General features: G+C 44.1%; 4 protein-coding genes across 8 annotated transcripts; 2 read left to right on the top strand and 2 right to left on the bottom strand.

Moving 5' to 3' along the window:
- The first annotated feature begins 207 nt into the window (after positions 1-207).
- On the top strand, positions 208-4,012 carry mon1bb (MON1 secretory trafficking family member Bb). Of its 2 annotated transcripts, none has more exons than XM_076141324.1 (6): positions 208-336; positions 945-1,039; positions 1,212-1,757; positions 2,154-2,946; positions 3,454-3,601; positions 3,692-4,012. In XM_076141324.1, the coding sequence occupies exons 2-6, from the start codon at positions 961-963 to the stop codon at positions 3,917-3,919; spliced, it is 1,794 nt and encodes a 597-aa protein (XP_075997439.1). In that variant the 5' UTR covers positions 208-336; positions 945-960; the 3' UTR covers positions 3,920-4,012. The 2 variants fall into 2 exon arrangements, with proteins under 2 accessions (XP_075997439.1, XP_075997438.1); XM_076141323.1 differs by having other exon boundaries at positions 1,155-1,757.
- A 1,139-nt stretch (positions 4,013-5,151) lies between these two features.
- brpf3a (bromodomain and PHD finger containing, 3a) lies at positions 5,152-13,778 on the bottom strand. Of its 4 annotated transcripts, XM_076140833.1 has the most exons (14): positions 13,476-13,778; positions 12,910-13,127; positions 10,372-11,898; positions 10,004-10,160; positions 9,519-9,650; positions 9,279-9,407; positions 8,870-9,182; positions 8,440-8,781; positions 7,802-8,350; positions 7,618-7,666; positions 7,400-7,488; positions 7,077-7,174; positions 6,768-6,922; positions 5,152-6,668 (listed from the first exon to the last, which is right to left on the bottom strand). In XM_076140833.1, the coding sequence occupies exons 3-14, from the start codon at positions 11,877-11,879 to the stop codon at positions 6,485-6,487; spliced, it is 3,705 nt and encodes a 1,234-aa protein (XP_075996948.1). In that variant the 5' UTR covers positions 11,880-11,898; positions 12,910-13,127; positions 13,476-13,778; the 3' UTR covers positions 5,152-6,484. The 4 variants fall into 4 exon arrangements, with proteins under 4 accessions (XP_075996948.1, XP_075996946.1, XP_075996950.1 ...); XM_076140831.1 differs by lacking the exon at positions 12,910-13,127; XM_076140835.1 differs by lacking the exon at positions 12,910-13,127 and having other exon boundaries at positions 7,077-7,150.
- Positions 13,156-19,011, top strand: grik6 (glutamate receptor, ionotropic, kainate 6). The gene is made up of 11 exons (XM_076140838.1): positions 13,156-13,439; positions 14,738-14,868; positions 15,010-15,095; positions 15,937-15,968; positions 16,055-16,234; positions 16,650-16,873; positions 17,031-17,128; positions 17,273-17,490; positions 17,592-17,811; positions 17,902-18,146; positions 18,476-19,011. Exons 3-11 carry the CDS (start codon positions 15,011-15,013, stop codon positions 18,578-18,580), a joined length of 1,407 nt encoding a protein of 468 aa, XP_075996953.1. The 5' UTR covers positions 13,156-13,439; positions 14,738-14,868; position 15,010; the 3' UTR covers positions 18,581-19,011.
- Positions 19,012-19,092: 81 nt separating this feature from the next.
- On the bottom strand, positions 19,093-26,409 carry plch2b (phospholipase C, eta 2b). Its single transcript, XM_076141363.1, has 19 exons — positions 26,118-26,409; positions 25,286-25,432; positions 24,875-25,118; positions 24,629-24,758; positions 24,028-24,198; positions 23,847-23,940; positions 23,551-23,754; positions 23,091-23,211; positions 22,829-23,000; positions 22,614-22,702; positions 21,982-22,070; positions 21,666-21,851; positions 21,459-21,566; positions 21,251-21,375; positions 21,040-21,124; positions 20,788-20,934; positions 20,422-20,501; positions 19,260-20,340; positions 19,093-19,173 (listed from the first exon to the last, which is right to left on the bottom strand). The coding sequence occupies exons 1-19, from the start codon at positions 26,407-26,409 to the stop codon at positions 19,169-19,171; spliced, it is 3,570 nt and encodes a 1,189-aa protein (XP_075997478.1). The 3' UTR covers positions 19,093-19,168.
- Between the last annotated feature and the right edge of the window lie 1,186 nt (positions 26,410-27,595).

The raw sequence follows: 27,595 nt of genomic DNA, 5'->3' as shown, positions 1-27,595 counted from the left end.
GCCGTGCGGCATTATTCTCCCCACCCGAGATTTGACAACAATGTGGGCGGGTCCAGAAGTCTGCAGCCAATGCAGCAGAAGGAAATTGTTAGGATTATGTAGCCCGGATGTAGAACGTAACTCGCGCTCAAGAACGTCAATCGAGGGGCGGGACCGTGACGAGCCACCAAAGCACCTGATTGGTCAACCGATCTTGTCGTCAGGGATTCCGGATGTCTGCTGTGGCAAGGGGAAATTTTGTTTTCGGCTTCTGTAGCTTGACAGCTTCCAACCTGGCAGCTCAAAGTTAATGTGGCAAATTTAGCATTCCCTCCAAAGTTCTGACGGGACAAAATCGTAAGTTTGAATGTCTACTTTTGTCCAGTTTTAACTGTCCGCTATTGCATGTTTGCTCACTGTTAATCCAAGGCCATGAAATTGATCTGTGTCGCTTGCTAGCAGGGAATGTTAGCGTTTTAGCTACAGTAAACAATTATTGAAAACTATCTATAAATCTACACTGCTGCTTTTTATGTGGCGTTTCTTGTTGACATGCCAGTCATCAGGCAAGATAGCGTAAGTGTGCAATCGTTGTTAAATTAATCGAGTTACAAGCAGCGGCAGCTGCATAGCTCTGGCGGATAACTACAGATACTTTGTCGCCGAAAAGTAGAATAATAGCCAGGAGCAATAATCAATCTTGACTTGTAAGAATCCTCATTTTTTGCTCTGACTCGAGTCTGTTCTTTGGCCAATTTTCCTCTGAAATCATGTGATGTGAGTATCAGTACTCCCATTCATATGAGACTTGGTGCTTTCTCTCAGGATTCAGCTGCAGTAATGGCAATGCAGGCTGAAGTTTGTTAATATAAGAGTCAATCTCAAAATAAGTCTCAAAACATTTAATGCAGTATTTGGATTCAGTTAAGTCCGGAATGTTGATGTCTTTGTTTTTGACTCCTCAGTGACTGGGATGGTATCATGGAGAGAGACAATTGTCAAATAGGAGAAACTGGAGGAGTGAAGATTAGTGATCCGCCCTGTGAGAGCGGTCCACCTGGTAAATAAGTCATGTTTTGATCATAATCCTTCACCAAAGCTTCAATGTTTGTTCAACTTACCGCTGTTACGATTTCATACTTCCATCTCATCATATCATTTTATTTTCATCTCAGCTGACACCTTGGCTACTTCTCTCTCCCTCTTGGGGAATCACATGTTCCCTGATCCAGTGGAGCCACACAACACCAACATTAACAAGAATGAAACGACCGAATTGGTGCTGTCAAATGTAACAGCAGAGGAGCAAAGTCCGGACGAAGAGCCTCAGTCTCTTCAGCCAACTGAGCCAGAGACCGAGGAGACAGAAGACAACGAGTGTCCAGACGAAGAACACACCCAGCCAGCCGACGGAGTAGCCGAGGCTCCCGCCGCCGCCGCCGTTGACAATGACCGGGATGAGTCGGGGGAGTTTGTTGTTACTATGCTGGCCAGGGCGAAGCTGGAGGAGCAAGGTGTTGGTGTGAAGGGCAGGTCGTCTCCCTTGTTAGAGGCCGGCACCCCAGAAACTCCGCCATCTCTGTCTCACCGGGATGAGGATGTTACGAGTGACGGCTGGCGGCAGCACAGAAAACACGTTTTTGTGCTAAGTGAAGCAGGCAAACCCATCTACTCCCGTTATGGCAGTGAAGAAGCCCTGTCATCTACCATGGGAGTCATGATGGCACTGGTGTCTTTTGTCCAGAGTGGGGATAACATCATCCGCTCAGTCTATTCAGGTGAGAGCTTTAGATATCAATCATTACTCAGACTCTTTCTCCTCATTTGTATCATGGTGCATGACTCTTGGAAGGAAGTTTCACCGGTGAGGCGATGTTTTTGCTCAATATCAGATACATTTTCTAAAGGATTTCGGTAAAGGCATTACCTGATTTTAGTGAAAGTACAGACAGGGTCATTCGCTGCTATAAATACAAGAATGAAGCCTGGCATTCAATCGGTGTTTAATGTCAAATATGAAATTCTTAAAGCCTCCATTCATTGCAAACACACTTATTTTCAAGGCCACGACATGTGAAGTGTTTTTGAGCGTGAAGCTGTCAAGCATCAGGGTCGCTGTGAGTGTATACCTGCTTTCAACCTCATTCAGTATTGTGTTTCCTCTCTTGCCTCAGAGCGACACACAGTGGTGTTCTTACAGAAAGGACCTCTGGTGCTGGTGTGCGTCTCCAGCAGTCGGCAGTCAGAGCAGCAGCTGCGTGACGAGCTCCTCTACGTGTACCATCAGATCATCAGCATGCTCACCCAGGCCAGCATCACACGCATCTTTGAACACAAGAAGAACTACGACCTGAGGAGACTGCTGGCGGGATCGGAGAAGATCCTGGACGGCCTCCTCAACTTGGTGGATTCGGACCCCAGCTTCCTGCTCGCAGCTGTGCACTGCTTGCCTCTAGCTTCTTCTCTCAGGGACTCCCTAAGTCAGATCCTGCAAAAGGCCATCACCCCCAACCTGGTTTTCTCCATCCTCATCGCCAAGAACCAGCTGCTCACCATCGTGCAAGAGAAGACCGTCATCGAGGACACCAGGCTGGAGCCCGCCGACGTCCACCTCCTGCTCAACCTCATCGGAGCCTCCTCCGCCTTTCAGGCCGGGGAGATCTGGACTCCCATCTGCTTACCGCTCTTCAATCCTGACTGTTACTTTTATGCATACATCTCCTACCTTGACCCACCAGAATGCACCGTCTGTTTGCTGCTGCTCTCAACAGACAAGGAGGCCTTCTACGCTGTGGCCGAGTGCAAGAGGAGAATAGAGGAGGCCATGGCGGCACAAAACTCCTTGAGCCTCATTGCCAAAGCTCAGTCGTACAGCGTGAGTCAGGTGGGCGTCTCAGACCTCAGACACTTCATGTACAAGCCCTTTGACGTGCCAGACAACTTCCGCCAGCTCACCCAGTTCACCAGGTGTGTGTGTTCATGTTGACGCTTATGAATTTGGTGTTTAGAGTTTAGAGAAATAGGGATTTTTGGAATTTTTGGAATATCTTACTTACATTAAGGCAATAGTTTGTTTACACTATGAACACATTATGTAAGAAAACTATGAAATACAATATGGATACAGTGGAACAAAGCCAGATTGGGGGAATAAATCAAACAAAACAAAAATAAGGTCCTTCAGACTATGAGGGTTCCAGAAAAAGGCCGACCAGAGAGAAATCCGATGACATTCACTTTGTTTTCCACTAAGCCAGTGAATCTACTGCACTTCTGCCTCTCATTGAGCTGAATTGTAAAGCACCAGGTGTCCTCTTACAGGAGACAGCAGTCCGGCTACTCTTTTATGAAAATGATTATACAAATTATTCAAATAAGTAGTGCAGCGAGCCTCTGCCAAGGCCAAATGAGAAATGATTTGGTTTGTTTTTTCTGTCTGTAACCGCTCACGTTCTGACTCGTTGCCGCCCGTAGCCCAGAGATGGAGGCCCCGTACGGCAGCGAAGAGGAGAAGATGAGGCTGCTGGACCTTTATCGTTACATGCACAGCCGCATCCACAGCACCTCTCGACCCCTGAAGCTCATTTACCACGTCGCCGAGAGGGAAACTCTGCTCGCCTGGGTACGTAGCTTTCCCTCAGCGGTTTACTACGTGGAGTTAATGTCTGATCCTGGCATTAAAATGTCCCCCTTTTCATCTCCACCGCTCTAGGTCACGAGTAAATTTGAGCTGTACACCTGCTTCAGCCCCCTCGTGACGAAGGCCTGCGCCATCACCGCTATTACCAAACTACTAAGGTGGATTAAAAAGGAGGAGGATCGTCTCTTCATCAGATACCCCCCCAAGTATTCAACCACTCCAAACCCCAGCAAGAGCTCCCGCAGTGGAAAATCTGACCAGACAGACTCCACAGATAATGGCTTCCTATCTCTACTATAGGACTCTGAGCGAGACCACAGGTGCTCCAATACATTCAACAATAGTTTGTACACTGGTTACAAGATATTTTGGAATCCTCTTTTGACACTTGTTGGACTTAAGACAATGACTACTGGACTCAAACACTAAGTTTTACACTATTTAAGAAGAAATGGTCTCTTTTGATGCTCGTTTGTTTGTTTGTTTGTTTACTCCAACAGGAAAGCATGTCATGGTGTTGCTGCTTCCAATCAAATACAGTCAGGGCAAAACAGCATTATAAAGTAGTATGTTTTAAATTGAACTGCGGTAGAATATGATTGCAATGATATTTAAGGGTTTTTACATTATTTTAATACTGCAACAAGAGAGAAACGCTCCTCACAGACAGCGAATGTACCACACAGGAGACAGCTCACACTCGCATATGGTACAGCGACTCAGCATTGTTGTTGTCAGTGTCTCTTTTTGTGAGAAACAAGATGAAGGGAGAACTTAAACTAGAACTAAACTACCTTTTTCCTCAGACTGGATCACATCTACATTTTAACAATACAAAAAAACAAACATCCCATAGCTACAATACAGGAAGTAGATGAAGTGTGTTGTTTTGGGCTGAACAACAGGAACTGCCAAAACAGGGATTTGGCTGCAATGTCTGACTATTACAGATTTTGTTCCACCTCAAGGTTTAATCAGTGTTCCTCCTGTGTAAACTCAACATCACCTCCGTAATCTCCTTTAAGATGGAATGGAAACCTTCATCACACACAAAGTTGCATCCCTGTGCTAGGACTTGAATACAGCATATTATTTAATATTCCTCTGATGTTTCTGCACCACTAAAAAAAAGATCAGGTTTCAATCATGTCATTTTGTGCTGAAAACATAATTATCCTCAGACATTCCACACTGCTCTGATTTCTTATGAGCTAAACTTGTCAGCCTCCGACTACTGGGGTAAGAAGATGCCATTGAAGTCATGCAAGTTATTTTTCTGCAAAGATTACATTTGTCATTTGACATCATGTAGCGACATCTTCGGGCAACTGATCTTTGGGTAATAGTTTTGTAACGGTGGTTTACCAACAGTAGCCTCATTTTGTGTCTAAATGAGGAATTTCCTGTGAATTTAGTTCCTAAGAACCTGTCTATAGTATTGAATAAATCCCAGGTTGCACAAACCAGTTGTCATAATTTAAGTAGAGATGTTGACACACACACACACACACACACAGACAAAACACACGTCGTTGTCGTCTCAAACAGCTTTTTATTCTTGTGTGAGAAAATATCGTCTCGGGAAGATGATAGATCTTGCGATACAATTCAAATACCAAGATCAAAAATCTCCTGTGCCACCCAAGAAATACCAAAACATGGAGTAGGCCAGCGCGGACACACGTGCCTACAGAGCTACGGTCTTGTGCCACTTCACTGCTAGAGAATATGTTCTGACATGTTTGTGAATACCATCACTATTACAAAGAGCTACTTAGCATCATACATAAAACTTTTCAATATTTACCTTTTTAAATAACACTCTCAACTGCCACACAATATAAATTAAAATCTAAATTTGATTTCTGCATTCCTTAAATTACTTCATGTAAGCCAATATAAACATACATTTACATATTTACAGAATTATACACATGCACCTTTACTACATAGAGTATATACAGTATACACATAAAAGGGATTTTGCCACGTTTATGGCTCCAGGAGTTACCAACCATACGAGTTCTTCAAAACGGACCGATTGTGCTTTTCAAGTCATTTCAGCTGTTGGGTTATTGAGTGACTAGATGCAGTGGACTTTGTCAGGAACAACTCGTCACCTCTGTAGTGGCTTCATCATAATCGCACACTCAAAACTACTTAGCTGCACAAGGTACTCCTCAACATTCTATTATCAGAATAAAGTTTCACAATTTGGAAAAAAAATATAGAGCTCTAAAGTCCCACTTATACAGATTCATAACTGGACTAAAAGCACAAGAATGTGACTGAATTTTGAAGTCTTAATACTGTTCGCAAAAGAGAATATCAATGTTTTAAAAGGCAGATAGCGCCCGGTTTAAAAGAATGGATGTAAAAGACAGGCAACGTGTCTTTAACTGTGAGATTTGAGCATTGCGAAATATTTGGAAAAACTACGTATTGTTTCATATTATATAATTTGACAACGGTTCTTATTGGCATGGAGTCCAGATATGAGATGGATATGAAGTGGGACTTTTACGCTCCATTAAACACAGTGGCATTTCAATGGCAAACACAATCTGAATATGTTTTGATTTAAGACTGTCCCCCGTATTTACACTTATCCCAAAGCAACAGTGGTTGTGTAAAACGTTTTCTAAAAAATTACACAAATGACTTGAATAGAAACCCCAAAGTTCACGAACAGGACTCTCTTCAAGCGCACACACACCCCCGCCCCCCCATTAAAAACCGTCCCAGCGTCTGTTGGAAATGTAAACCTTCATGTAACTTCCCTACCTGCTTAGAGGCATTGATTCGGTCTTAATACATTTTGAACCGTGCAACCTGTTAAAAGATTATCAAATCTGAAAGTTCAATTCATATAAAATTGGAGGGGGTGAAGTTGACGTTTCTCCTCACGTGGTTTAAGTGGACCATGGCGCGGTCGTATGCCGTGTGCACCGACTTGCGCACGCTGGGCTTCTTGCCTTCCATCAGGCGCAGCTTGTCTGCGGTGTCGTCCATTCCCATCGGCAGGAGTTTGTTCCGGGGAAGCCATTGCCTGTGAACCACGAGGGACACTTTTAGAAATGACAAAACTCTCTTCCTCTTGGTTTTTAGAATTCACTGCGAGGTTCCGTGCTGTCAGTCTGAGTCTTACCAAGTTCTTTTGGTGTCAAAGAAGAGGACCAAAAAGAGCTTCTCCCCTTCCTCTGTCTGTCTCCACTCGCCCAGTTTGAGCACCTCCACAGGGGGCACTGGGATGGGGATGCCGTTGTGAAGGAGCCCTTCCTGGGGCATGTCTGGGTCAACAATCTGCAAGAATGCATTATGTCAGTGATGGCAGGCGGAACAATTACTGCCACTAAGCTTTTCTCTTGATGTCACTGCTGAATCTTGACAGTATTTGCCGTGTAAAAGCTTTGCAGAGTTAACACCATAAACTGCAAGAGCACATACAAATACTCACCATTGCTGGATAGGACGGATATCCTCGGCATTTGGCCCAGACAAGGTCCAGAGGCGTGAGCTCAGTCTCACTATCTAAAGACAGAAGTGTAGATTTTCCTGTGCACAGGACATCCCAACTCAGTATATCCAATTAATTTTTGTATTTATGACAACTCTTTTTTTGTCTGAGCTTGTACATTTCATCTTTATCAATTAGGAAAAGCGTGTTGAACTTTTCTTACGGTTTATGTTTGCTGAAGCTTACAGTACTCATCAAATAATAAAAAAAAAGAATAAAGCCCTGAGGTGTTTTGACTGTACAGTACTTCGTGTACTACACACCAGACCCAGAGATGTCTCCATTCTCACTGCTCGGGACTTTAGCCAGAGCTGGTTTCCCCCGGCTACGTTTGGGTGGAGAGACACTACAGCTAAATAAAACACAGGAGGAGGAAAGCAAAGAGAGGAGGGTGAGTTTAAAGGGGTGTGAATCATCAGCGAGCGTTTAACTACACGTCAGCCCCTAACAACAACAACCTAACAGTGTACTTGATACTCACTTTAGCTTTTGGTCGTGGCCTCCAGACACGTGCTTGCCATTTGTCAGGCCTGGCAAATACAAAGATAATAAATTAGATGTGACCGGCATGTTATGGACTCTCGGGGACACTTTCCACCACATTAGGGAACGATATCCAGAAAGCAATCAATAAATAGAAAGCAGTGTAGATGATTATCTCTTACCTCCTTCCCTCGGCGATGAGAGGAGTTTGTCTGTGTCGCTGTCTGAGCTGTGGCCTCTGGACCTCAGGTGGTGGGGGGAAGGTGGGATAGGCGAGGAGGAGCGGGTGTGAGGCAATTTGGCGACGGTGGTCCCGCCATCTGACTTTGGACTGGCTGGTGTGCCGTCTAAGCCGTTAGCTTTACCCTCTGGCGTTTTTCCGTTCTGCAGTGGCGGGGACTTGCTTTTGGCCATCCGCGCCCCATTCTTCGCTTTCTTAAACAGGACGGACGTGCGCCGGCCGACTCCGACCACTGGCAGAGTCGGGGGGGCGCCCAGCGGGGTGACTTCGTGGACGGCCTCTGTTTGGGACGCCGGCGTCTCGCCAACTTCGGCCTCGTCTTCGCCTTGGCTTTTGCTTCCGCTACGGGCTGATCTCTGCCGCTTGTAGGAGCGCCCGGGTGACCTTCGGCCTCCGGTGACTATTCCCAGGACAGGAGGTTCGAGCGGAGCGTCTCCTGGCAGCGGTGAGGACACTGGGCAGGTGAGTTCAAGTACAGGTGGAGAGTCGTCTGGATCAATGAGAAACACATTTTAGGATTAGAATGAATGAGGATTAGATATATGTATGTAAAATAATACACTATAAATTTCCTTTTACCTCTCCCAGACTTGGATACTGATGTTAAAGCTCCATTATCCACAGTCTTTGTCTTCCCTCTTTTCTTTTTCTTCTGTTCCTCTTCTTTCTCTTTCTCCTCCTCCTCCTCTTCTTCTTCTTCCTTGACCTCCTTGGCATTACCATTCACAGACTGAGCGTTATGCTGCTGCTGGTTGATCTTCTGTCTGAGCGTGTTGATCTCTCTGCGCAGTAACCGGATGCGTTTGGTTCGCCCGCCGCTAGAGCGCATCGATGTGACCACGTCCAGTTTGTCCAGTAGAGCCTTCAGCTGCTCATCTGTGGTCAAGTGGAGTCTGTTATCGGGGTCCAGGATAGAATCCACTGTAGAGAGAGAAAGGAAGGAAGAAATGAGAAGAGATAAGACAAGGACAGATCCCGCCCTCTAACGGCTGAACCATCCCAAACTCACCATCGTCCCAGGTGCAGTTGTAGAAGCCATGTTTGTTTGGAGGCTCTGGGAGGTGCATGCCCGTGCTGGGGTCCAGGCCGATGCTCTGACCCTGCCTGTGCGCTTGGCGTAGGACGGCGCCGCCCACCTCCCGCAGGGCCGTGGCTGACTTGTGGAACATGGTGTCCTTGGAGTTGTACTTCAAGCAATTGGAGATCATGAGCTCAAAGTCCCTCTCCAGGTCGGCGATGGAGCAGTAGGCGTGGGCCTCCAGTTTGGTGCGCATGGTGGAGAAGTCCATGGGTTTGGAAACAAACTCCATGTAATCTGGGACCTCAGTGAATCATTCAAACAAATATATTAGTCGCATCCATTAAAAGCCAAGACAAAAATGGAGTCTGCGCCTGAAGAATTCTCTAACTGCACCAACCTCTGATAGATTGACAGGCTGAGAGAAGATCTGGGCCGTGTCCTTCTCTTGCAGCTGGTCCAAGGTGGATCGGAGGAGCACCAGCGCTGGGGTCAACTTCAGTTCAAGAGCAGCCTGCTGAATCTTCATCTGAGGAGCGACGACATAAACACAGTGTAGTGCCGAGGTAACACAAGGTCGATTCAAAGGAATGTCAAACGGCTGTGTGTGAAGAATTAGCTTGTCTCATTTCTAAAGCACCTGTTCTCTCTTTAGCCTCTCTCTCTTGCGGATGAGTTCCACCAAAAGTCGGGCTCGTTCCAAGTCTTGCCTCAACTTCTGCCAGTATCGTAACTCCTCTCTTGCGGCAGAAAGCTTCCCATCAGGCTCCTTCTGGAAAGACAAAAGCGTGCAACGGTGCCATCAAACCTCCCAGTCACCTTGACAATCAATCAGAATTTACAGTATATATTGGGGGACACTGAGAGACATTTTAGGTTATGAGAGCCTTGTTTGCTCCTGTCCTCCATTATGGGACTGTAGTCATTGCTTTGTTACTTTATAAACAATGTAACACCTTATACCCAGGTAGAAAATGTACCCGTAACGAGTTGCTATGCTTACTGTTTGAAATCAATCTTTACACAATACTCCTGAGTTCAGAACTGTAAATCAGACCTATAGCCATGTGTATCAAACCATTGAATGTACTCCAAAATCGTTATGTTCCATGTTTCTCCCCTCACCTGTTCTATAGTCTTGTGGGTCTGTAGGTGGGAATGAAGTCGGCGTATTAGAGGCATTCCGTTTCGAGACTGTCGTTTCAGTAGCCAGTAGTTATGAAGCCGCTGCATGAACTGGTTCTTCCTCTGCACGTCGACTCCCGTGCAGATCTTGTTCAGCCTGTAGTTTCACATTACAACATTACATTGGACCACACGTTTGAACAGAATGTGGGACTACTGGTGCTGATAACGCGACGCCGCTGTAATACCCAGGTAACCGACATCTGAACTTCCTGTCACAATGCTCTCCATGCAGCAATCCATAAAGAAGGTCAGAGTAAATACATGTAAAAGTTTAAATACATTATATAAGTGTGTAATTGGCGCACCTGTGAGAGGGGATCTGTGGCACCAGCAGCACCGGCACATTGGAGCGACGCGTTGACCCCCCTGACCCTTTCTTAGGCTTCTTTTTCTGGCCCTTGGAGGCCTTCTTGTTCTGTGGTGAGGGGGGGCTCTGAGTATAAGATTTCTGACCCCGGTTACCCCGGCCCCCCACCAGTCTCCCCTCTACCGACTCGTCTCCCGATCCGTCCCTCCGAGACCCGACCGGAGAGTGATGCTCGCAGAAAGCAGTCTTCTTCACAGAGAAGGTGGTACCGTTGACGCCCGTCTCTCGGACCGGATCTATCTTCATGAATAGGCCGGCCTTCTGGGCACACGTGACGTGAAAGGCGCGATAACAGTTGGCTTTGTGGCACTGAATGGACGCTCCCCTGCCTTTCTGCTTACACAGGTAACAGGTGAGCTTCCAGCGAGCTGTCGGGATGTTCTTGACCCCCTCCACAGGCTCCAGGAACACTGTGTTGGCGAAGCACACCTCAGGGATCCATATGGCACAGACAACATGGGCCCAACGTCCATCGCTTGTCTGCTTGAAGGCACCTCCCCGGTTGGGACAAAGCACACAGTCTACGGGCCTAGAGGGGGACTGGAGGCAGCAGCGGCACAGCCACTGGCCCTCAGGTACGTACGGCACTCCGTAACATTCCTGGTGAACGGCTAGATTACAGATGTCACAGAACAGGATGACGTTACTGTTCAGACATTCGTCATCCAGGCAGACACAGCAGAAGGCGTCCTCGTCTACGGTGCTCTGGGACAAAGCCTGATTACGGGACTCCAGGATGGACTCTCTCTCCAGACGGTCAATCAGCAGTTCAAAGGTGTCTGGAGGAACGGAAGCGTGACCGTCAGACACTCTCTTTTGATTGACCATCTCCAGCCAGGCCAGGTCCTCCTCGTCCATGTCGTACTCGGCCACACTGTCCTGCTCCTCCCCGGACTTCTCTATGTAACGGTAGTAAGCTGCTGGGAGAGGAGGTGCGTCTGAAGTGGACACTGAACTCAGCACGCGGAAAGTGGGCTCGGGCAGAGGGGTTTGGTGGGACGTGTGCTGTAAGGAATGAGTCGGGCTGGTGTGCTGCTGGGAGCTGGACCGCTGGCTCTGGTGAGATGCGTTCTTCCCATTCCTTCTGCCTTTGACGTTCGACAGCTTCCTCCCCGATCTGGCTTTGCTCTGGGTTTGCTCGCTGTTCTCCTTGTTGCTGTTGCACTCGACAATGTCCTGGGCCATCATCTCGTCCTCAGTTATGATTGGCAGAGGATCGGTGATGTTGATTCTGTGTAGTCTTCCATCGAGGTCCACTTCCACTATTTTCTGTGCCTGAGCATAAGTTAAAGTCTCCCTTGATGGAGACAACTGTAGTCTGTAGGGTGACGGGGGCCGCAGCTGGCCAGACGAACCCCTGCCCCGTCCCCTCCCTCTGCCTCGGCCTCTACCCATCTTGAGTCCGTTTACAACTGTCTCACATTCCCACCTCCTCGCCTTCTGCATGAGACGTTACACCAGCTCCCTAACAGATACAAGGAGAAAACAATGAACGATTCTTGTTACTGTCTCAACATTCATTTATAGTTTTTGCAGTAGAATTCATTACAATATTGATTCACGTGCTCCATAGTATACTATAATAGCCTGGCTGAAACATCAGAAGGCAAATATTATCAGTAGATATTACATATACTGTACATTGTAGATTTTGAATAGTTGGCAGATAAAAGTAACAGCAGTACAAACACATTATAAGCTGCAAGTGCATTGTGATTTTCAGTTGGTCCTTGCTTAATTCAAGGTTTTGTTATGGCATTAAATTCATATTATATATATATATATATATATATAATTGATTGAAATACTATTTTTTTGACTTTGTCATAGATATATATATAATAAATTAATCAACTACACAACCTTGTTTCATAGTCTGGGCTATAACGCTTTTAAATAAACACATTTCAAGGATCCTTGTCCAAAAGACAGATTGTCATTAAACTAGTTAGCAGGATGTTTTGTTGTCAAAACTGCACGTGGACCTTTGATAATTTTAATATCAGCTTAGCAAAATACTGGAGTGTTAATTTAGTTCCTTGAATTACAATTTATAATTTCTTCAATCACCATTTCCCACTTAATGGCTTGCTGTAAATACAGTAATACTGTATTGGTAAAGAACTATCCTTAAGTGTCATGTTGTGTGTCTGTGCATGTGTAGTGAAAGTGTATGTGCATATACAGTATGCAACAATACTTATCATAGCGTGTCTGTGAATTACCTTGATGTTACTCTGCTACTACAAAATGAGAATGCATTTAACGGCCGTTTTCTTGATAAAAAAACCCAGTATAGAGTAAAGTATAAAATGTTGCTTTTTGTCCTGTTAGGATTGTTTAGACTATAATCTATGTTTCCCCTTGTCCTCGTTTTGATGCAATAACAATGACGTTTGATTAATAATGATGACCACATGAAAAGACGACAATCATATTGCGCAATATTGTTAGTATTCCTGGATGCAATATTTACCATGGAAAAGAGGTCAACTGCTGTCATTACAACAGTGTTACCTCAAGTACTCCAGCTGCACAAACACACAAGTAGCACTGCTTGCGTTCGTTCACCGGAGCTGCATCCGCATTGGCTCATCCAGGAGCCCGTAACACTGTCATGTTACTCCAGCCAATCAAATGTCAGCATCCTCTATTTTTTTCCCTTGTTGCCGTGTGTAGTTTGGTTGCAGAGCGCTAAATACCAAGCAGAGTATCTTTGTCAGCCATTTTAAGCACAGAACAGCAGAGACAACATTTGTACTGCAAGTTGATTAGCAGCCCAATTATACATGCCAACAGCAACCAGAAAGAAAACGCACTGCATGCGCCGCGCATACATGACCGCATACATTAACTACATGTAGACACTGCAAACCACTGCAGTGAGCAGTGTTTCGGTTATCGCTTTGTACTCTAGACCCCTGCAAAAAGATTGACTCTTTGAGATAATGTTGAACGGTCGAGCAGGACATACAGAACTCGTGTCAGAAACGGCTAATACTCGAAGTAAGACCGCACTATGACAACATAAAAGTGGTTTACCTTGGTAAATCGTCCTCTGCAGTGTCAAACAGAAAACGGCGCCTGGCTAACTGTCAGCAAGTGACAGACCACAGCCGAGGCGGGCGGCAGACATGCTAGCGTTAGCTCAGCTAGCCGGTAATTTCAGGGGCGACAGCGTCATCGTCAGCTCTACAGTCCTCTGCTGTGACTTCGGACAGAAACACAACTTCGACCCGGTTTCATATTTGTGTTTTCAATATTTCCACCGTTGCAGTTTTAAACCCTAATGGCAGCAAAACCCTGTAGATATCAAATTAATGTACCTTGGATGAGGCTAAATATTCAGTCAAGATGGCTTGAAAAATACGCCCCTTTAGAAAAAACACCTCAGCCAATCGGAGGCCGCCGCCTCTCCGCGCACGCACCGCGCATCTGTCTGTGATTGGTTAACTCGACAAACCGAAGACACCGGACTCAACTAGCAGGGCGCGTTGGAATGATGCGATGAGAAAAACAACAACATCCACTTTAGCGCGCGTCTTATTATCATTTTGGACAGATTCATTACCTGCTGCACACCTGTTGTCTGGCTTGTAAGTGAACCGAGCCAACAGGGAATGACATTACTGACAATAAAACGCGTACACGCCAATTAGCTTTTAATTTTTCTATCGAATTTTGGTTTACAATGCATCTGGTTTGGTCATATGGTCTACAACAAAGTACTCAAATAGTCAAATATGCACCAAACACATAAATTAGCCTAGAATTAAAAAACAACAACACAAAAAACATGTCTAGTGTTGGATACCGTTATTTATTGTAATAATGGATCGGAATTGAATTTGAGCAAAATTTGAAATTATTTAATCTCAAGGGAAACATTAATTATTACAATTTTAATTGTTTGCTATATACATATACATATATATATATGTATATGTATTGAACTGAACATTTATTTTAAAATGTGTTCTCACATTTTCTTTTAGTCTCGTTTGTAAATGCTTTTAGCCTCATTTGTAAATGTTAATTAATTTCATTTCCCATTTAACTGAACTCACTTAGCTTATCCACATAAAACATAAAACTACTGTATTTCCATATTCTCTCTCTACATGAAGGTAAATGGGATGCCGTTATCAAAAATACTTCATACCATCAAAATATTGTTAAGAGTTATTTCAATATAAATCAACAAATGTTATTCCCCAGTGGAAGTAGAACCTTTTCTGTATGTAAAACTCCTTGCTTCATTTCTCCCCTCCCCTTCACCATGACCCCACACTCTCCACCCACAGAAACTTTACTGGCTGTCTTCAAATGTATGAATATGCAAACGTCACATCATGCTGTACTGCAGCCCAGTGCACTGTGGTCTGTTTGAAACCTGACGTGCCAGCTCAGAAGACACATCTTGGAGTCTTATCAGGTACCATAATCAGGATATCTATCATATTTCGTCTCCTCACTTCTCTGTAAGTTACTAAGAGATGCTTTGTATTTTGACATGATTTTATTATTCTTATTTGTTTTTATTGTTATTTATGATTTGTGTTTTTGTTACTTTCAGGATGAAGATTGCAAGAATGGCGGTGCAGCTTTCGTCCTTTTTATTGTTTGTGAGTTTTTTCCTCAACATTGGAGTTTTTGCTACAGGTAAGGAACTATTTATTTATCCTATGTTTAAACTTGCTTTATAAATAATATTTGCACCACTGCTGTACATTCCAGATCTAACCTGGCTGTTAAGAAAGCACATAAACTGTCTAGATGATTATGAAAGATACTGTGTTTAAAAGCCTTCGTTCTTGATAATTCCCCAAACATGTTTTGTTAGTGGATGCTGATAGTTCACAGTCTGACCCGGTCACATTTGTGATTCAGTTCAGTTCAATGCCAAATTCCTTCACGTTTTCACTGCTGGACATGCTACATTTTTCTTGGGCCTGAAAAGACATAAATACATAAAGTATCAGCTGGGTTCAATTTCAAAGTGAAGCGCCACATCCTGTCTGGCACACAACAAAACCAACTTTGAGAGAAAAGGAAACAGGCCAGTTGACACTCTCTCAAAATGGTAATAAGTCAACTCCATAGACCAAACAAAGGCCCTGTGTTTTAGAGCGGCCGATAAGTGACAGGAGCCCGAAGAGCTCAAATGCGTGTCATCTTTTGAAAAGGAGGATCTGATGGTTGTCAGGATCACCCTGTGGCGATAGATCCCCAAGACCTTGGCCTGCATCTTGACTTCTGATGTTCTTTGAATGCTCTCCAATCTCACAGTGCCGTGGTATTGAGAGTCTTTGTATTATAACACACAGCTCTAAATTGATTGTGGAGTTCAAACTGTTTTCAAGAAGAACAGGAGAAGGCTCAGATCTTTAGGATGCCGGAAGATCTTGGAGGTCAATGTGCCCCCGCATTTACTTACATTATGTATAGCTGGTTAACAGCACTTTTTCTTACTCTCTTACAACTTCATATACCTGGACATCAGCACAATCAGAGTTGACAATCACAACAATAAAGGTAATGCATCTGTTTCTTTCACATTTTACATAGATACAAAGATAAAATACATCCTGCATTTGACATCTGGGCATGTTTTCTTGTAGCAAGAGCCATATACAACGACGAAAGGTTCCCAGCTTGAAGGGTTTTGCATGGACCTGCTGTCTGAAGTATCCAAGAAAGTGGGCTTCAAGTACAGAGTGCACCTGGTGAAAGACAATTCATATGGCAGACAGGATGAGAACGGGAACTGGAACGGCATGATTGGAGAGGTGGTGAGAGGAGTGAGTACATGAAAACTGTAATTTCAAAGGATGAACAGACAATGGAGCCATCTGCTGAAGCTTAAATTCCCCCACTGGCATCTATGACTTCATGATTGGTGCATTCCAAATGACTCACTACGTGGTGAGAATAACATTTTTGGGACGGGTTATTGCGAAAAAGTACCATCATGGTGATTTCAACCTTTTTTACAGAGCTTAAATGATGTTTTTCCATATACATCACAAGCATCAGGATGTACTGTAAATATCTATAAAACATTAGGACTATCTTGCCACAACAAACACAACAACATTTGGCCTTAAACTTGACCACAGAAATCAACATCTCTCTATCAAAAACTATTCTTGTATGAATTGCACTGTATTGCTCAGGTATCTCTAATCTAAGAGTTTGTTTGTGATGTCTGCACAGGAGGCAGACCTTGCGATTGCTCCCCTGACTCTCACTGCTGCCCGGGAGAAAGCTGTGTCCATGACCAAACCTTTCATGCAGACGGGCATCAGCATCCTCTTGAGGAAGGACACCTCAGAGGGGCCAGGATCCTTTGAGTTCTTGACCCCCTTCACTGCAATGACTTGGGTCGGCATCCTCATGGCATACTTGGGAACCGCTGCTTGCATCTTCATCGCTGCCAGGTCGGTGAAGCAATGGGTTTGATTAAGGGCAGCCATCACTGTGTTTACGGATGTATTGTGAATTGGCACTTATTCTCTAGTTATTTCCACATTTTTACGGACATGGAAATGATTTGGAGTACAGCAACATTAACCACTAACATTTACACAATCACAGACTGAGCCCGTGTGAGTGGAGTCAGCCCCAGAGCGAGCAGAACAGTTTCAGCCTCCTCCACAGCCTTTGGTACACAGCAGGAGCTCTGACTCTGCAAGGTAATCAACAAAACCTCTTGTACGCCAACACAATACAACAAATTGAGAGGAGCTCACCCGGTGCTCATTAGTTTCCTTCTCTCTAGCAATCTCAATCTCTGCCTTTCAACTATTTCTTTCTATTGATTTCTATTGGGATTTCAGGTGCTGGTCCTCACCCTAAAGCCCTTTCATCGCGGCTCATCTGCTGCAGCTGGTGGTTGTTCTCTGTTATACTCCTTGCTTGTTATTTCTCCAACCTCAACTCCTCCAAGGGCTCCGAGTCCACTCAGTTGATGGTCAAAGGCTTTGAGGACTTGGCCAATCAGGACGTGATTGAGTACGGCTGCCTGGCCGGCTCTTCCACACTTTCTTTTTTCAAGGTAATTTCTATTTATAAGCTGTTTACGAGTAAGAACCCATTCATCTAACCATAATTGACAGCTATTGGGAGTTTCTCAAATTGCCTTTTTGTTTGTTCTAGAATTCGAACACCCCTGTGTACCGTAGAATCTATGAACACATGGAGCGAACCAAGAGTTTTGTGTCATCTATGGAGGAGGGGGTACAGCGTTCAAAAGAGGGCAGTTTTGCCTTTATTGGGGAGTCTGTGTCTTTGGATTTGGCAGTAGCACGCCATTGTGAATTAGTCAGAGCCCATGAAGTCATTGGCATGCGAGGATACAGCATTGCTGCCACCCTTGGTGAGCTGCTCACTTTCAAACCAATGAATTTCTCTGAAACTATTATAATCGTTTCTCAATAGAAAATCATGTCCAAATTGTTTCCTCCAGGCTCTCCAATCATAAAAAACCTAAGTGTGGCAATCTTACAACTGAATGAAGCAGGGGAGCTGGCTTACCTTCGCAGCAAGTGGTGGGCCAGCAGCTGCCTAGCAGACAACGCCAAGGCTTCAGCTGCACAGCCGCACAGTCTCAAGGGAATGTTTCTGGTTCTGGCACTGGGCCTCGGGCTGGGAACACTGCTGGCAGTTCTGGAGCTCACCACCAGGAGCCGCAGTCGTGCCGCTGAGCAGAAGGTGGGTGTTTATACTCAAATAGCCCAAAGTAACTGCTGCCAAGTGAAAAGCTACGGCTACCGAAGTGTGCAAGTGTTACTTCTTCACAAACTGAAGTCAAGCAGCCTGTTTTATTCAGCACATGTTTTTGCTTTTGTACAGCAGGATTTTAAGTTGTTTCATGAGCCTGGTGGGTCACTGTATCAATCATTCATAAATGTGAACTTTCAGAATACAGTAAATGTACAACAGCAGAGTGCAAAACCCAAAGACTCATCCAGTCATACACACATGCATACTGCACACACTCATGCTCATCACTCGCTAATGACATTCTGTTCCTCCCACAGAAATCCTGGTGCACTGTGCTGACTGATGAGCTGAATCTGCGCTTGAGGATCAACAATACGAATGGACCACAGGAAACTGTGGAAAAAGATAAAGAAAAAGCGTAGGAATTTTCTGGAAAACTGTAATGATTTGGTAATAAGAAGAGGGAAAGTTTTGTTTGTTTGCTCACTACAAACTCCAGCTCTTGCAGACATTTTATTAAAACAATTCTTTTATTATTTTCTATGAACTCTAAAGTTTCATTAAAAAATCACAACATTTAGTTGAATATTATAAAATAATTAATCATGTACAACACCTTGTACTTCACTTTACATTTAATTAATAACATCACTTACTTAGTTATTTCTAAACTTGCTGGTAGTGTTTTACGACTGTGATTTCTGCTGTTTTGTAGTTGGAGTTGGCCAATGCATCAAATCATTTCAACATATTTGACTATCTGTAGAACACGTCTCACATAAAATGGTGTCAGTTGTAAACATTACAGCAGCATGCATAGTTGTATTGATTATAAACAGTTCTAAAAAAAATAATAAAGATGGTAATTGCATAATTCTGCTTTGTGTCATTCAGTTTTACTATTAAGGAAATAACACACTTTCTTTCCTTTTCCCTTTCCTATTCATCCTGGAAGTTCTACAAAACACACACACATCCTTGTTGTTCCTGTTGTTGCTCCTCTTCTTCTTCTAATCTAAAACAAAACAGAAAAATACGTTTTAATTTATCATAATTACACATTTGCAATTATGGTGCGACTGCTAAACTTCCTTCACTCACCCTCCATAAATAGTGGTGATTTACAACGAATCTCCCTCATCCTCTGGTCAAAAAGTGCCTTCATTTCCCTCTGCAAAGTGCCATCTCGCTCCTCTCCGCTAGGTGGCATACAGGATGGCACAAACTCCAGGCTGTCAGTGCTGCCATCACTGCTCGACGTGCTGTCAGACAGGCAAAGACCATTGGGTATTGGCTTCACCTGGTTGCCATAGCTCCCGTAGCTCTGTTCTTTCTGTTTCTGCCAGAGGACAGCAGGCCTGCGATTCACCAATGGTGTGTTTGGAGAGGCAGCTTGTTTTCGTGGGCAGCTATGTGAGCGCACTCTTGTCTGGATGGGTCTGGATGGATGTGGGTTGGCTGGGGAGTCCAAAGTTCGTCTAACCCTGGCGGGGGATGGCGGAGGGACGAGAGGAGAGGATTTGGCTTCGAGCCCGGGCCAAGACACAAGCTGAGGCTGAGGGATTGAATCTGCTTGACTCAGAGTTTCTGGGGGTAAATGGGATTCAAGGGCAATTTCCTCATCTGGGTTCTGGCCCTGTAATTCCTCCAATCGCTCAGAATGCTCCGGTTCAGATATCTGATAAATATTGTTCTGCTGGTCTTCCCATTGTGACTGTGGGGGTTTAGGGTGATTCTCCTGCTCTGGTTGAAATGGATTCTGCACCTCAGGAAGTGGACTATCAGGACAGGAAGCCTGGGACGAGGTTTCAAGGTCAAAGCTCTCCCCTATCGCAGTGGGAGCAATTCCCCCAGAGTTGGAGGGCATGCGAGCCAGGATTCCTCTCTTTGTCTCCGGTGGTTCATGAATCTTCACTCTGTGAGCTCGCCTCATTGGCTCACTCATGGTCCCTTTATGGATGGCAGGCTTGACCGCTGGCCCGAGTCCTAGCAGAGATATTTCTCCGTTCCCGCTGTCCTGGGAGATGCAATCCAGATCCTTACGGAAGAACAGGGTGCGTCCGTCTTCTGAGGACTGGACAGAGAAGTCTACAGAAGGCTGTCTTTGAGGACCCTTCATATGCTTCTGGGCAGCTTTTTGGATGTGTTTCTTTGCCACTTTCACAGCATTTGTGGATTTAACCTATTTCATCAAAGACAAATAAGTTATTTAGATTGAATTTGAAAGGAAATTTGATTTGCAAATGTATTTTGAGTAGCTTACCTTCCCTGTTGCATCATTGATAGCGACATGAACAAAGATTGATGCCTCCCGCATCCCCTCCAGGTACACATGTCGATAACCTACACATTTAGCATGAGAACAGTCATGTTAGTCTAAAGCATAGAACATAGAACTACAAAATGTATTCCTTATTACATAAAAACACACAGAGGCTAACAGATTGAAATCCACATTAATAAATATTTTTGATCATTGCATTGAAAAACATGACATGGATCCCCTTTAAAGTCCACTAACAGTGAGAATACAAATATAACAGCTATTAATTAATTAATAAAAGAACTATATGTGGAAACACCCAAAGTAAAGTACTCCAATCTTTTTTCATTCAACATCAATTTATACCTGTCATTAAACTTGTGAAAGCTACAGTTCTCTGTCCAATGAAATCCCGTCCAATGGGATCATGATCCCACACCTGGAAACGCACCAGAGCGATCTGTGGCATTTTAATGTTAAAGACAAGAGTCTCCTCCCACATGGGATTGAAACCTGGATGACAGAACAATTATTAGATCCACGATGCATTCAAATCTAAACTGAACTTTCACTTATTGTAAAAAAAGAACTTCAATAACATGACATTGACACTCATACCGTTGTCATCCACAACTCTGGTTTGCTTTTTGCAGCAGTCAACAGGTAAACCAATAACCTCAACCTCAACATAGGGATCGATAATCTGGAGGTAACAGGACAAAATAACATTTCAGTACACAAACAACAATACACAAGAAATCTGTTGAGCATTGGTACTTCCACTGTGTGTTCTTCCTCTGTGTGTACTTCCACCGTGTGTCATCCTCACCTCTCCTCTGTCCCCAAACATTGAATCTTTAGGTTTGGGAAGCTGCTGTCCACTGATGATCTTGAGCACAAACTGAGTCTTTCTCTGTCCTGGCAGAGGATCGTCCTGCACGGGGTTAAAGGCACCTGAGGAAAACCCAAAATAATTCACTACCCGCTTACACGACCCACTTACTCCCAATTTACTACACAATCTTAACTCTGCATACCTTTTGACATGCACTTAGGCTTCAAAATATATCCACAGTTTCCATTGCTTGAAAACTTGGCCCTGTTCAGCTCCAGCATTCGGCCCTCAGTCTGATAATTCAATGCAACTAAAATGACATATAAAAATATTTGTAGTGTCAAACTGCTACAACAACAAACAGTTCATATAAAATGAGGCCATATGCGTGTTCAAGCAAGCGTTGTACCCATATGGCATCCTGCATTCCAGTATGGCTGTGGGTTGAAGTTGCTTGAATCCACTCTGTAGTTGGAAGGATAAACTCTTAGAAGTTGGCGTTGGTTGAACTGGACCAACGCTCCTGGCCTGAGCTGTAAGATCTGGTTCATAACACTCTCGTTGAGGGATGAAACCTGCCAACTATTTGTAAACGCTTGCCAGAGAAAAAAAAACAGAAAGAAAGAAGCATTTATTCTCAAAATTGGATGGTTTGGATGATGCATGCATTGAAAAAGTAAATAGATTTAAACGTGGCTTTTCCGTTTCAGGATTCCGCTCTTTACCTTGTGTTTCTATGTCGTGCACACGGACAGATTTTGTGTATTTGACCAGGTCAGACAGAGCTCTGGACAGCCTCATCGTCTTCCTCTTCCTGAAAGAGCAGTTGTGGAAACAGAGATACAAGTGTAACCCACGATATTGAGATGATTAGAAGGTTGGAATGTTTAAATCAATTGCTGTTCTTACTTGGGGTGGTAAACAATCTGAGGCCTCTCCCTGCTGTTGCTGTGGTCCAATTCTCCTTCGGACGCCGCTTTGCTATTCACACGGATTCTCTTTTTCCTCTGAATAAAGTGTTTTCATGACCCCATGTGAGCATTTGCACTTGAAAGGAACGTTTAATTAAGTCATAAATTAATTAAAAATGGGTTTAAAATGTAGAAATGGCAGACCTTTCTTTTGAAGCTCCTTATGATGGATCGGCCAAATCTCCTCTTCTTTTTGGGCTGAGTGGCAGATGTAAAACTATCCCCAATCTGAAACAATCAAAATAATATGTAATTCATCTATCTATCTATCTATCTATCTATCTATCTATCTATCTATCTATCTATCTATCTATCTATCTATCTATCTATCCATCTATCTATCTTCCTTCTTTACACTGTTTGCCTGTGTGTTCTCATCTTCGTCCCCCTCCTCTTCTCCCTCATCTCCAGTGTCTTCATCAGACACATCACCTTCTTCTGCATCAGGGTCAAGGTTTACCGGGAGTTTCTTTCCCTGAAAAACAAGAAATTAGTTCTTGAATTGAACAGATTCAACGTGTGAGTGTGTGTGTGTGTGTAAGTAATAACTGATTGTCCATTCAGCTCAGCTTTGAATACCGTGAACATTTAACAGCCTTACCTTGACTAAAATTTTCCCTTTCAGGCCTTCAGGAGAGGGCAGCTTTTTGCATTCATTCACATTGACCTGGCAAAGGTCCAGTTTGTCCTGCAGCACCTCTTTTAGGTACTCCGCCATCTTTTTCTGCTGAGGCACAGTGCAGTGGTTCTCTATGGACAAGATCACCGGGTACCTGGGAATGCAACAACAGTAACAATATAAACATTATGGCATAGAAACCTGATATTGTTGCACATGTTTGTCAATGTTTTCAGGCACTTACTGTGATTTTGTGAAGGCATATTTGTTAATTGTTTCAACAACGTCCCTGAAGAGAATTTTGGATGTTAAGGTGTAACCGTGATGTATGATTGGCTCCCCATCTGGCCCATCCCAGCAATCCACTGACGAAGGGAGGGAGAGAGAGAGAGAGAGAGAGAGAGAGAGAGAGAGAGAGAGAGAGAGGGGGGGGGGGGGGGGGGGTTGAATTTAAAGACAGAACCATTTTGGAATCCAGAGAAAAATATATTAAAAAGAATTTTGATTATATGACTTGCAATTTAAAACACACAGGCCAAAGCTTAAGGGTAATTGTTACAGCGCCACCATCAGGCTGACCTGTACCAACATTTCAAGCATTCTCCCTTGGAACGCATCCAACCAACCATATTCTCCTCACACCATGTCAGGATTATCATGGAGTCGACACTAACCAACATTGCTATGGTTTTCCAGACTCTTACCCTCGACACAGCGGCAGCCAGCCTGCAGCACGTACGCGTACATCTCCACTCTGGACTGAGACAGCAGCTGGTCTCCTGTCAGGTAGGTGTTGTGGGACGTGGAGATGTAATAGTTACACAGAGGCTGAGTCATGTCTTGGTTCACCTGGTTATGATCTGGGTTGAAGATGTCGCCTGCAGGACTCCGCATGTAATTGGTAAAACCTGAGACACAAGTTTCACACCAGGTGTTTTCATTAATTGCAGGCTGACTCCTAACAGGTGTTGAAGTTGCCATGGCAGAAAATTCCACTTACCATCAATACCCATTACCAGACGCTGAAGGTTCTCAGGACACGGCTCAAACTTTGCCACTATGTCAACTAGATGTTCTCTGCTTAGACTTCGCATCTGTAGATACAATACATTCAAATAAAATCAGTGTTTGAGCCCCCCGGGTGATGGATCAGCCTGATTCTTGTTGGAGGCTCCTCCTACCTTCTGTTCATTTTCCAGAAAGCGGGAGAGGTCATGTAGATCCATGAATTCCTTTTGGTTGCTGTATGATATCATAATCAGGTAAAGATCTCTCCTTGTGGAAATCATCTTGTAGAACGAGCAGAATTCTTCAAACCCCAGAGAGCCCTGGTTCTCATCTGTGTCCGCTTCCTGCAGAGAGCCACAAAAGAGCTTAGGAGCAAGAATTCTGAGTGATTTGAGACAAAGATGCTTCCTTTATTGATTGTTAACTGCAGTCTTGAAGCATCCAGCCTGTTAGCCTACATTTACATATACAAGATAAGGACACTGAGCTACTGAACTAATGCAAGACTGCAGTGTAACTAAAGCCATCTGTTCAGTGGTATAGCCATATGGCCTGCCCGGCAACCTGTACTCTCCATTCTGGGTGTCTCCCTCTGGCTTCATCTCTATCATTCCCCTTACTTCTGACAGAAATGATTCACTGACATCAAAATGACTCCAAACCTTTTCCTGAAACACCCTTAAGAAGATCTGTGTGTCCTGACGATGAGCTCAGTGCACAGAATCAATGCAAACTTCATGGTATCTTTTGATATCAGTCAGTTCAAGGTCTTACCTGAAACATCTGCCTGACCTTCTGCTTGGGGAGGTTCACATTGAGTTTGTGGAGCAGCTGATGAACCTCTCCCATGCTCAAAGTGCCATCTCCGTTTTTATCAGCCTCAGAGAATGTCTGCTGTAACCATGTTAACGGTCTGGAGTTAAGATCGAACAACAAAGTACCAATGGGATGATAGTTTTGTACTCTGCATGTTTGCCCGTAGCTCATAGGAACGATGCTCAGATGTGCAGTAAAGGATATTGATCGCGGGTTCGCTGTCTCCTGCTGAAACTGTCTTCATCGCTGATACCAGCCATGAGGTATTTCAGCCCGGTGATCCAGGTGCGGGCCTCCTCTGCGTTTGTAGAGACCAGGTCCAGAGACTTCACACGCTCCCCATAGTAAATACTGAAGCAGCAGTTCGGGTCGAAGCGGTTGTCTGCGTAGCGCCTGAACATCTCTGACTTCTTCCCCTCACAGACTTCTTGGATGGAGTCGATAGTTACTGAAACAGATCATTGAGCGCCGATCAATATTTTCAATTAGATGTTTTTTTGAGGTTCACAACAAAACGAAAAGCAAATCACAGAGGGCGATCAGATCAGATAGTCACAGCAGATATCCAGTTCTGTAAAAAGGACTATTGCAAGATTGAGAGTGAAACTGTCTCACTTTTGGCTCTGTCATTTTTCCTGGAGGGTCTCCACCGGATGCAGGACCTGTGCTCATCCAGGTAGAAGAATCGAACCAAACCCTTCTTCTTCCCCTTCAGTTTGCTCATCTGAGTACCAGTCTGCATGGTGCACATACATCTCTCCACTACAGAGGTTGGAGACACACATTACATAGTCACATTCAAATACCTGGACCTCTTCGTTATTATGACATTAGCTTTTTTCCCCCCAGAAAGCCTGTGAAATATTCAGTGTACATCTGTGATTCTCAGGGATTTTGATATAATTAAGGCCAGTGTGTAATGTGTTGTGATGTTCTGCAGAGCATAATGAGAAAATAATCCTGTTCAGTGTCCATGATGAACAGAATAAACAGGTAGAGGTTTACCATCAAGCAGTTGTTCATGAGATTATGAGCTACGTCACATAGACACACAGACACACAAACAAACACACAAACGCTCCTTTGTTGAGGTTTTTATGTTGTGAATGGTTTGTGTATAGTTCTAGGGGTGTACATTCAACACGTTTCCTGTAATGTTCAGATTATTCTTCCTCAAAATGAATTGGTTTGTTTTGTGTTGTAGTTAAATGAGAGCAGGTAAACGTTGTTTGTAATCTGAGCTCAGTCCCACGTGATGCATCAGTGAGGCTAATCCGACAGGATTGTCTACCGTCCATATGCCCATTATCTACTCACACACTTCCCTCTATTTCTACCCTGCAATATTAGAAATTCTTGCTTGTAAGGTTGGATGAGTCGCTGTCATTTTAACAGTAAATGTCCTTAAAATTCCACCACATGCAGCTGAACACTGTTGCCATCTTACCCATCTGACCCAGTCTCCATTTGGGCTGCGCCACCACACTGCCGCCAATCCAGAAAAACTCCTCTGCCAGTCTGGAGATGGAGGACTTGTGCCAAAGTTTAGGGGAGCTCATAATGGAAGGAGTGGGGGAAGTAAAGGAGCTGGAGCCCCGTTTGTCTTGACCGTGGCCTTTAGAGAGGGCAGAGTGAAACATCCCAGGTGATCCCAACGACTGGCGGGTCTTCATAGGGGAAGGAGAAGAAGAAGAAGGCATTGGTGGGCTCCTGCTCAGCCCAGGAGACAGAGGCGCCATCTCTGGGGTGATATTCATTCCTGAACTGCTAATTTGAGTCCAACTCCGCTGTCCCATCCACTCAACATGAATCCGCCTTCACCCTTCCTGTCACTCTGTGGGATTCTTCAATACAGCTCCACTCATGCAGCACAAGCATCTCCTCTGTCTCCTCCAGTTCAAGTCCTCCCGCTCTGGATCAGGGGACGCTCTTCTCATTTTGAAGGTCCACCCCTCGTCATCTTCAGTCAAGTATTCCGCTGTATGGGGCGCTTACTTTATTGATGTTTTGCAGAGAGAATGTGTGCAACAAGTGCCGGTCACTAAGTCTTCTTCAAGCTTTAATCCTTGTGTGAAGCTTCAACCGTGTTCTCATGGAGGGATTTTCACGCAACCAATAAGCCTCTGAGGGGAGAGTGTAGCCCCGTGTGTCATGATGAAGACGTGTACTCACAAATACACCAGCGAGGTCACGTCACCACACCCAAGCACCCTGAGGCGGCCATTCAATTAACAATATTAAGTATTGATGGAGATATACGTATCTACTGTCTCACGTTAGAGCAATCAAACAATATCAAAACCATCTACGCACACACACACACTTTTGACAAACACTCACAACATTGTAGGATTGATTTGATTTTAATGGGTATTATACAAGTTTTCGGAAGGAAAAAAAAGAAAACACTGAAACAAGCGGCAAAGTGAAACCCACTTCCAAAACAAAACTACAACAGCATCAGCTAATAAAATGGATATTGCTATTACATTGTACCCAACATATACTGAGCAAGGATATCATAATGATAAGACATAAAAGTGTTTTTGTCTAAAATATATGAGAGTGCCTATAGGTTCAAACCATAGAAGGTGTTACTTTCACTCTATCTTACTAGGGACCTTAGCTTAGGAAGCAGCTTTCGGAGCAGGAGAATTTAATTTCCATTATTGTTTTTGGTCTGTGGTATAATATATAGCCTATAAGTCTTCAAATAATAAAGATAATCTCAATAAACAAAATCAAGGGAAACAGCATAATATTGTGTTGGTGTGTCAAAAAAGACTGATAGGTAAAACACACGACCAAAGATGGTTTCGTTCTCCTTGAAAAAGTCCCATCATCCATTCTAGTAAAATGCCCTGCGATTGCAACAATACTCAGGGAGGCAACGTTGAAAATGCAACTTCGCAAATCCAATATTGT

The sequence above is a fragment of the Genypterus blacodes genome, unplaced genomic scaffold, assembly GCF_046128005.1.
Source record: "Genypterus blacodes isolate CSIRO-AG114 ecotype Tasmania unplaced genomic scaffold, CSIRO-AGI_Gbla_v1 ptg000017l_1, whole genome shotgun sequence".
In the NCBI taxonomy this organism is placed as follows: domain Eukaryota; kingdom Metazoa; phylum Chordata; class Actinopteri; order Ophidiiformes; family Ophidiidae; genus Genypterus; species Genypterus blacodes.
The sequence above is the reverse complement of the archived record's forward strand: the minus strand, read 5'-3'. Positions and strand labels throughout refer to the sequence as shown.